The sequence below is a fragment of the Dendrobates tinctorius genome, unplaced genomic scaffold (assembly GCF_039654945.1).
Source record: "Dendrobates tinctorius isolate UK_male_01 unplaced genomic scaffold, ASM3965494v1 ptg000263l, whole genome shotgun sequence".
Taxonomy (NCBI): Eukaryota; Metazoa; Chordata; class Amphibia; order Anura; family Dendrobatidae; genus Dendrobates; species Dendrobates tinctorius.
The window spans coordinates 182,223-193,450 of NW_027361930.1; the positions used below are offsets into that span (position 1 = coordinate 182,223).

General features: G+C 49.8%; 1 protein-coding gene across 1 annotated transcript in view; it reads right to left on the minus strand.

Moving 5' to 3' along the window:
- The window catches only part of TLCD3A (TLC domain containing 3A), a 90,933-nt gene extending 87,986 nt beyond the window's left edge, over positions 1–2,947 (minus strand). Inside the window, exon 1 of the mRNA XM_073558919.1 lies at positions 2,761–2,947. Coding sequence (XP_073415020.1) covers positions 2,761–2,882 — 122 coding nt within the window. The 5' untranslated portion in view covers positions 2,883–2,947. The remainder of the gene's footprint in view (positions 1–2,760) is intronic.
- Between the last annotated feature and the right edge of the window lie 8,281 nt (positions 2,948–11,228).

Genomic DNA, 11,228 nt, shown 5'->3' on the forward strand with positions numbered 1-11,228 from the left:
ACATCCTCCATCCCGTAGGCACATCTTCCCTCTTAAAGGGATCTCCGGTATGGAAGTTAGGGTAAATCCCTCAGCGCTGTGATACTGACCCCATGCCTCTCTTAAAGGGATCATTGGTATGGAAGTTAGGGCAAATCCATCCAGCGCTTCGGTTTTGACCTCAGGCCTCTCAAAGGGATCCCCGGTATGGAATTAGGACCGTTCCACTCAGCGCTGTGGTTCTGAACCCAGGGTCTCTTAAAAGGATCATTGGTATGGAAGTTAGTGCAAATCCATCCTGCGCTTTGGTTTTGACCCCAGGCCTCTCTTAAAGGGAACCCCAGTATGGAATTAGGACCGTTCCACTCAGCGCTGTGGTTCTGATCCCAGGGTCTCTTAAAGGGATCCCCAGAATGGAAGTGAGGGCAAATCCACTCTGCGCTTTGGTACTGACCCCAGGCCTCTCTTAAAGGGATCTCCGGTATGGAAGATAGGGCAAATCCCTCAGCGTTCTGATTCTGACTCCAGGCTTCTATTAAAGGGATTATTGGTAGGAAGTCAGGGCAAATCCATCCAGCGCTTTGGTTCTGACCCCAGGCCTCTCTTAAAGGGTTCCCCGGTATGGAAGTTAGGGCAATTCCACTCAGCGTTCTGGTTCTGACCCCAGGCTCTCTTAAAGGGATCCTCAGTATGGAAGTCAGGGCAATGGCTTTCAAATGCTCTGGTACAGACCCCAGGCTCTCTTAAAGGGATCCCCGGTATGAAAGTTAGGACCGTTCCACCCAGCGCTGTGGTTCTGACCCCAGGATTCTATTAAAGGGATCATTGGTATGCAAGTCAGAACAAATCAACTCAGCGCTCTGGTTCTGACCCCAGTCTCTCTTAAAGGGATCATTGGTATGGAAGTTATAGCAATTCCACTCAGCGCTCTGGTTCTGACCCAAGGCTGTTATGAATGAGTCACCGTAGGAGGCAAAAACAAAAATGCTAGCTAAGTCCAGAAAACCAGAGAAGTTGGCAGCTATCGGATTGCAGACCCCTGAACCTATCAACAACAACTAGCAGTAGCCGTGGGGGGTTCCTACGATGCCCTAGACCCCTCGATCACAGCCGGAGAACTGCCTAGCCTAAAGACAGAAAGGAAATCTAAACTGCCCCAGAGCAGACCCCAAAGCAATAGGCAGCCCCCAACATATAATGACGGTGAAGCAAGAAGAAAAAAAACACTAACACAGATAGAAAGATAGACTGAGCAAATGATGGGGCCCAAGCTAACTAGGTAGGACAGGATAGAAAAGCTGCTGTCTGCAATCCGCGAAAAACCCTATCAAAATAAGAGCCAACAGACTGACAGGGAAAAAGGCCCTGAAGACGCTAGGCTTCAAAAAGACTATGTCAGTACTCAGGTATTTTCTGAAGACAGAGCAAACCGACAAAAAAGGAATTCAGCTCACCCCAGCAGGGAATGGCAGAATCCAGAAAAGCAAGGCAAACTAAAACCAAAACACAAATGCAAAAAGGCAAAGCAGAAAACTTAGCTTTTGAGGAGCAGGAATCAGACTGGTCTCCTAAAATTCCACAGAGAAATCACCAGCGAGGCAGAAGGGCGTCGGCTGCCTTATATCCAATCAGAGATCCCCGTCGCCCAGTCATCCTCTCCCAGCTCAGGTGCTTGGTAATCAGCCTCACTACCTTCCTTCACCAGAAGAGGGAGTTCATCAGACCTCAATGGTGAAGGGGAAAATGAACTCATAACACAAGGCCCCTCTTAAAGGGATCCCTGGTATGGAAGTGAGGGCAAATCCACTCTGCGCTTTGGTACTAACCCCAAGCCTCTCTTAAAGGGATCTCTGGCATGGAAGTTAGGGTAAATTCTCACCCCAGGCTTCTATTAAAGGGATCATTGGTATGGAAGTCAGGGCAAATCCACTCAGCGCTCTGGTTCTGACGCAAGGCCTCGCTTAAAGGGATCCCCGGTATGGAACTTAGGACCGTTCCACTCAGCGCTCTGGTTCTGACCCCAGGTTGACGGGATGATGTGGGATATTAGGGGTAGTAGGGATATTAGGGGTAGTAGTCCGGTGGCTCTGGCTGACGAGATGATGTGGGATATTAGGGGTAGTAGCCTGGCGGCTGTGACGGGATATGGGATATTAGGGGTAGTAGTCCGGTGGCTCTGGCTGACGGGATGATGTGGGATATTATGGGTAGTAGTCCGGTAGCTCTGGCTGACGGGATGATGTGGGATTTTATAGTGAATGTGGCTATGCGGAGTGGGCGGGGCTTTACACTCAGCTTTATATACTGTATATATAGATAGATAGATATAATCATTATAATTTGTTATCACTAACCGTAGTTAGTTACTGTGCCTGGGCAGCGCCGGGCTCTTCAGCTAGTATATATATATATATATACACTTACAGTATACATACAGTGCACAGTGCACACAACAAGAAATGTCATACAGGCAGTACATCAGTACATGCATGACGCCAAGTGCACAGACATAACACAAATGATTCATGTACACACACAGATGACATACAGTCAGTGCATACATGAATGGACATGACATATAATATGATCCACATTCTTTCTATATATTCCACCCACACATGAATGGCCAGGACCCCGGATGGTGCAGGCAGCAGTGTGTGCACAGAGCCCAGCTGCCGGAGGTGATGCTCCATGACGGCCTCCTCCATCCCTTCCCATCCCAGCTGCACACATGACGCGCTCCAGATGTTCGCTCGCTGAGGAGACACTGCAGCAACTTACCTGGAGCTGATGAGCGAGTAATCCGCCTCCGACCATCCCGGCAGCGCCCTGCGGGCACACCGGGTGCACAGCTGGTACAGTCCGGGAAAGAAGAGAAATCCGGCGGCCACGACGTGCCACATCGTGCCCGCTAACACCTCTGGTAATGCCCAAGTCCGGGAGCCGCCTGCCAACACCAGAGCCCGCCCACACTGACGTCACCAGCCAAGAGCACCGCCCATAGGTAGCAATCGGCCACGCCCGTAAGCTGCCAATCACCGAGCTCCGGTTTGGGGCCGTGCCCGGTCACGGTGGATGTTGGTGCCGAGCAGGTCGCCTCTGATGCCTGTGCGCCGGCCATGTTGCCGGACAGCAGAATCTCAGGGAATTCAAGTGTAGAGAATAGAATTGTGAAACCTGAGCCTTCGTGCCCCGACAGAGGCGGTGGTCGGGCTTACCGGGGATTTCCACAGTACCTCTATCTCCAAGTCTTTTTCTAAAGGCACTGACATGCTTATCTAGTGGGGTACCTGGAAATAATACTGCCATACAGTGACCGAATCCATGAGACAGCTTCATACTCACTCCAACATAGTGTCGCCAGATATTACACCGTATGATGACTGAACAGTGACATGGCATGGCCAACTAGTAACACCACACAAAGAAATGTGGAGGTGGGCACCACACTGCTGCCACTACTGGGGAAAGAAGAGACCACACTGCTGCCACTACTGGGGAAAGAAGAGACCACACTGCTTCTACTGCTGGAGGAAGAATGGGCCATACTGCTGCCACTACTGGGGAAAGAAGAGACCACACTGCTTCTACTGCTGGAGGAAGAATGGGCCATACTGCTGCCACTACTGGGGAAAGAATGGCCCATACAGCTGCTACTACTGGGGAAAGAAGAGACCACACTGCTGCCACTACTGGGGAAAGAAGAGACCACACTGCTGCCACTACTGGGGAAAGAAGAGACCACACTGCTTCTACTGCTGGAGGAAGAATGGGCCATACTGCTTCTACTACTGTGGAAAGACTGGCCCATACTGCTGCTACTACTGGGGAAAGAATGGGCCATACTGCTGCCACTACTGGGGAAAGAATGGGCCATACTGCTGCCACTACTGGGGAAAGAAGAGACCATACTGGTATTACTACTGGGGAAAGAATGGGCCATACTGCTGCAACTACCGGGGAAAGAATGGGCCATACTGCTGCCACTACTGGGGAAAGAAGAGACCACACTGCTTCTACTGCTGGAGGAAGAATGGGCCATACTGCTTCTACTGCTGGAGGAAGAATGGGCCATACTGCTTCTACTACTGTGGAAAGACTGGCCCATACTGCTGCTACTACTGGGGAAAGAATGGGCCATAATGCTGCCACTACTGGGGAAAGAATGGGCCATACTGCTGCCACTACTGGGGAAAGAAGAGACCATACTGGTATTACTACTGGGGAAAGAATGGGCCATACTGCTGCAACTACCGGGGAAAGAATGGGCCATACTGCTGCCACTACTGGGGAAAGAAGAGACCACACTGCTTCTACTGCTGGAGGAAGAATGGGCCATACTGCTTCTACTGCTGGAGGGAAGAATGGGCCATACTGCTTCTACTACTGTGGAAAGACTGGCCCATACTGCTGCTACTACTGGGGAAAGAATGGGCCATACTGCTGCCACTACTGGGGAAAGAATGGGCCATACTGCTGCCACTACTGGGGAAAGAAGAGACCATACTGGTATTACTACTGGGGAAAGAATGGGCCATACTGCTGCCACTACTGGGGAAAGAGGAGACCATACTGGTATTACTACTGGGGAGAGAATGGGCCATACTGCTGCTACTACTGGGGAAAGAATGGGCCATACTGCTGCTACTACTGGGGAAAGAATGGGCCATACTGGTATTACTACTGGGGAAAGAATGGGCCATACTGCTGCTACTACTGGGGAAAGAATGGGCCATACTGCTGCTACTACTGGGGAAAGAGGAGACCATACTGGTATTACTACTGGGGAGAGAATGGGCCATACTGCTGCTACTACTGGGGAAAGAATGGGCCATACTGCTGCTACTACTGGGGAAAGAATGGGCCATACTGGTATTACTACTGGGGAAAGAATGGGCCATACTGCTGCTACTACTGGGGAAAGAATGGCCATTACTGCTGTTACTACTGGGGAAAGAATGGGCCATACTGGTATTACTACTGGGGAAAGAATGGGCCATACTGCTGCTACTACTGGGGAAAGAATGGCCCATACTGCTGATACTACTATTGGGGAAAGAATGGCCATTACTGCTGCTACTACTGGGGGAAGAATGGGCCATACTGTTGCTACTACTGGGGAAAGAATGGCCCATACTGCTGCTACTACTGGGGAAATAATGGGCCATACTGCTGCTACTAATGGGGAAAGAATGGGCCATATTGCTGCTACTACTGGGGAAAGAATGGCCCATACTGCTGCTACTACTGGGGAAAGAATGGCCCATACTGCTGCTACTACTGGGGAAAGAATGGGCCATACTGCTGCTACTACTGGGGAAAGAATGGGCCATACTGCTGTTACTACTGGGGAAAGAATGGGCCATACTGCTGCTACTACTGGGGAAAGAATGGCCCATACTGCTGCTACTACTGGGGAAAGAATGGGCCATACTGCTGCTACTACTGGGGAAAGAATGGGCCATACTGCTGCTACTACTGGGGAAAGAATGGGCCATACTGCTGTTACTACTGGGGAAAGAAGAGACCATACTGGTATTACTACTGGGGAAAGAAAGGGCCATACAGCTGTTACTACTGGGGAAAGAATGGGCCATACAGCTGCTACTACTGGGGAAAGAATGGGCCATACTGCTGTTACTACTGGGGAAAGAATGGCCCATACAGCTGCTACTACTGGGGAAAGAATAGCCCATACAGCTGCTACTACTAGGGAAAGAATGGCCCATACAGCTGCTACTACTGGGGAAAGAATGGGCCATACTGCTGCTACTACTGGGGAAAGAGTGGGCCATGCTGCTGCTACTACTGGGGGAAAGAATGGGCCATACTGCTGCTACTACTGGGGAAAGAATGTCCCATACTGCTGATACTACTGGGGGAGGAATGGCCCATACTGGTGTTACTACGGAGGAAAGAATGGGCTGTACTGGTGTTACTACTGGGGGAAGAATGGTCCATACTAGTGTTACTACTGAGGAAAGAATGGGCCATACTGCTGTTACTACTGGGGGAAGAATGGGTCATACTGGTGTTAATACTGGGGAAAGAATGGACCATATTGGTGTTAATACTGGGTAAAGAATGAGGCATACTGCTGCTACTACTGGGGAAAGAATGGGCCATACTGGTGTTAATACTGGGGAAAGAATGGACCATACTGGTGTTAATACTGGGGAAAGAATGAGGCATACTGCTGCTACTACTGGGGAAAGAATCGCCCGTACTGGTGTTACTACTGGGGAAAGAATGGCCCGTACTGCTGTTACTACTGGGGAAAGAATGGCCCGTACTGATGTTATTACTGGGGAAAGAATGGGCCATACTGCTGTTACTACTGGGGAAAGAATGGGCCATACTGGTATTACTACTGGGGACAGAATGGGCCATACTGCTGCTACTACTGGGGAAAGAATGGCCCATACTGCTGCTACTACTATTGGGGAAAGAATGGCCATTACTGCTGCTACTACTGGGGAAAGAATGGGCCATACTGCTGCCACTACTGGGGAAGGAAGAGACCATACTGCTTCTACTGCTGGGGAAAGAATGGGCCATACTGGTATTACTACTGGGGAAAGAATGGGCCATACTGCTGCTACTTCTGGGGAAAGAATGGGCCATATTGATGCTACTACTGGGGAAAGAATGGGCCATACTGCTGTTACTACTGGGGGAAGAATGGGCCATACTGTTGCTACTACTGCGGAAAGAATGGGCCATACTGCTGCTACTACTGGGGAAAGAATGGGCCATACTGCTGCTACTACTGGGGAAAGAATGGCCCATACTGCTGCTACTACTGGGGAAAGAATGGCCCATACTGCTGCTACTACTGGGGAAAGCATGGGCCATACTGCTGCTACTACTGGGGAAAGAATGGGCCATACTGCTGCTACTACTGGGGAAAGAATGGGCCATACTGCTGTTACTACTGGGGAAAGAATGGGCCATACTGCTGCTACTACTGGGGAAAGAATGGGCCATACTGCTGCTACTACTGGGGAAAGAATGGCCCATACTGCTGCTACTACTGGGGAAAGAATGGGCCATACTGCTGCTACTACTGGGGAAAGAATGAAACATACTTCTGCTACTACTGGGGAAAGAATGGGCCATACTGCTGCTACTACTGGGGAAAGAATGGGACATACTGCTGTTACTACTGGGGAAAGAAGAGACCATACTGGTATTACTACTGGGGAAATAATGGGCCATACTGCTGTTACTACTGGGGAAAGAATGGGCCATACTGCTGTTACTACTGGGGAAAGAATGGCCCATACAGCTGCTACTACTGGGGAAAGAATGGGCCATACTGCTGTTACTACTGGGGAAAGAATGGCCCATACAGCTGCTACTACTGGGGAAAGAATGGCCCATACAGCTGCTACTACTTGGGAGGAATGGCCTATACTGGTGTTACTACTGAGGAAAGAATGGGCCATGCTGCTGTTACTACTGGGGGAAGAATGGGTCATACTGGTGTTAATACTGGGGAAAGAATGGACCATACTGGTGTTAATACTGGGTAAAGAATGAGGCATACTGCTGCTACTACTGGGGAAAGAATGGCCCATACTGGTGTTAATACTGGGGAAAGAATGGACCATACTGGTGTTAATACTGGGGAAAGAATGAGGCATACTGCTGCTACTACTGAGGAAAGAATCGCCCGTACTGGTGTTACTACTGGGGAAAGAATGGCCCGTACTGCTGTTACTACTGGGGAAAGAATGGCCCGTACTGGTGTTACTACTGGGGAAAGAATGGGCCATACTGCTGTTACTACTGGGGAAAGAATGGGCCATACTGGTATTACTACTGGGGAAAGAATGGGCCATACTGCTGCTACTACTGGGGAAAGAATGGCCCATACTGCTGCTACTACTATTGGGGAAAGAATGGCCATTACTGCTGCTACTACTGGGGAAAGAATGGGCCATACTGGTGTTAATACTGGGGAAAGAATGGACCATACTGGTGTTAATACTGGGGAAAGAATGAGGCATACTGCTGCTACTACTGGGGAAAGAATCGCCCGTACTGGTGTTACTACTGGGGAAAGAATGGCCCGTACTGCTGTTACTACTGGGGAAAGAATGGCCCGTACTGATGTTACTACTGGGGAAAGAATGGGCCATACTGCTGTTACTACTGGGGAAAGAATGGGCCATACTGGTATTACTACTGGGGACAGAATGGGCCATACTGCTGCTACTACTGGGGAAAGAATGGCCCATACTGCTGCTACTACTATTGGGGAAAGAATGGCCATTACTGCTGCTACTACTGGGGAAAGAATGGGCCATACTGCTGCCACTACTGGGGAAGGAAGAGACCATACTGCTTCTACTGCTGGGGAAAGAATGGGCCATACTGGTATTACTACTGGGGAAAGAATGGGCCATACTGCTGCTACTTCTGGGGAAAGAATGGGCCATATTGATGCTACTACTGGGGAAAGAATGGGCCATACTGCTGTTACTACTGGGGGAAGAATGGGCCATACTGTTGCTACTACTGCGGAAAGAATGGGCCATACTGCTGCTACTACTGGGGAAAGAATGGGCCATACTGCTGCTACTACTGGGGAAAGAATGGCCCATACTGCTGCTACTACTGGGGAAAGAATGGCCCATACTGCTGCTACTACTGGGGAAAGCATGGGCCATACTGCTGCTACTACTGGGGAAAGAATGGGCCATACTGCTGCTACTACTGGGGAAAGAATGGGCCATACTGCTGTTACTACTGGGGAAAGAATGGGCCATACTGCTGCTACTACTGGGGAAAGAATGGGCCATACTGCTGCTACTACTGGGGAAAGAATGGCCCATACTGCTGCTACTACTGGGGAAAGAATGGGCCATACTGCTGCTACTACTGGGGAAAGAATGAAACATACTTCTGCTACTACTGGGGAAAGAATGGGCCATACTGCTGCTACTACTGGGGAAAGAATGGGACATACTGCTGTTACTACTGGGGAAAGAAGAGACCATACTGGTATTACTACTGGGGAAATAATGGGCCATACTGCTGTTACTACTGGGGAAAGAATGGGCCATACTGCTGTTACTACTGGGGAAAGAATGGCCCATACAGCTGCTACTACTGGGGAAAGAATGGGCCATACTGCTGTTACTACTGGGGAAAGAATGGCCCATACAGCTGCTACTACTGGGGAAAGAATGGCCCATACAGCTGCTACTACTGGGGAGGAATGGCCTATACTGGTGTTACTACTGAGGAAAGAATGGGCCATGCTGCTGTTACTACTGGGGGAAGAATGGGTCATACTGGTGTTAATACTGGGGAAAGAATGGACCATACTGGTGTTAATACTGGGTAAAGAATGAGGCATACTGCTGCTACTACTGGGGAAAGAATGGCCCATACTGGTGTTAATACTGGGGAAAGAATGGACCATACTGGTGTTAATACTGGGGAAAGAATGAGGCATACTGCTGCTACTACTGAGGAAAGAATCGCCCGTACTGGTGTTACTACTGGGGAAAGAATGGCCCGTACTGCTGTTACTACTGGGGAAAGAATGGCCCGTACTGGTGTTACTACTGGGGAAAGAATGGGCCATACTGCTGTTACTACTGGGGAAAGAATGGGCCATACTGGTATTACTACTGGGGAAAGAATGGGCCATACTGCTGCTACTACTGGGGAAAGAATGGCCCATACTGCTGCTACTACTATTGGGGAAAGAATGGCCATTACTGCTGCTACTACTGGGGAAAGAATGGGCCATACTGCTGCCACTACTGGGGAAAGAAGAGACCATACTGCTTCTACTGCTGGGGAAAGAATGGGCCATACTGGTATTACTACTGGGGAAAGAATGGGCCATACTGCTGCTACTACTGGGGAAAGAATGGGCCATACTGATGCTACTACTGGGGAAAGAATGGGCCATACTGCTGTTACTACTGGAGGAAGAATGGGCCATACTGTTGCTACTACTGGGGAAAGAATGGGCCATACTGCTGCTACTACTGGGGAAAGAATGGGCCATACTGCTGCTACTACTGGGGAAAGAATGGCCCATACTGCTGCTACTACTGGGGAAAGAATGGCCCATACTGCTGCTACTACTGGGGAAAGAATGGGCCATACCGCTGCTACTACTGGGGAAAGAATGGGCCATACCGCTGCTACTACTGGGGAAAGAATGGGCCATACTGCTGTTACTACTGGGGAAAGAATGGGCCATACTGCTGCTACTACTGGGGAAAGAATGAGCCATACTGCTGCTACTACTGGGGAAAGAATGGCCCATACTGCTGCTACTACTGGGGAAAGAATGGGCCATACTGCTGCTACTACTGGGGAAAGAATGAGCCATACTGCTGCTACTACTGGGGAAAGAATGGGCCATACTGCTGCTACTACTGGGGAAAGAATGGACCATACTGCTGTTACTACTGGGGAAAGAATGGGCTATACTGCTGTTACTACTGGGGAAAGAATGGCCCATACAGCTGCTACTACTGGGGAAAGAATGGGCCATACTGCTGTTACTACTGGGGAAAGAATGGCCCATACAGCTGCTACTACTGGGGAAAGAATGGCCCATACAGCTGCTACTACTAGGGAAAGAATGGCCCATACAGCTGCTACTACTGGGGAAAGAATGGGCCATACTGCTGCTACTACTGGGGAAAGAGTGGGCCATACTGCTGCTACTACTGGGGAAAATGGGCCATACTGCTGCTACTACTGGGGGAAAGAATGGGCCATACTGCTGCTACTACTGGGGAAAGAATGTCCCATACTGCTGATACTACTGGGGGAGGAATGGCCCATATTGGTGTTACTACTGAGGAAAGAATGGGCCATACTGCTGTTACTACTGGGGGAAGAATGGGTCATACTGGTGTTAATACTGGGGAAAGAATGGACCATACTGGTGTTAATACTGGGTAAAGAATGAGGCATACTGCTGCTACTACTGGGGAAAGAATGGGCCATACTGGTGTTAATACTGGGGAAAGAATGGACCATACTGGTGTTGATACTGGTGAAAGAATGAGGCATACTGCTGCTACTACTGGGGAAAGAATCGCCCGTACTGGTGTTACTACTGGGGAAAGAATGGCCCGTACTGCTGTTACTACTGGGGAAAGAATGGCCCGTACTGGTGTTACTACTGGGGAAAGAATGGGCCATACTGCTGCTACTACTGGGGAAAGAATGGCCCATGCTGCTGCTGCTACTATTGGGGAAAGAATGGC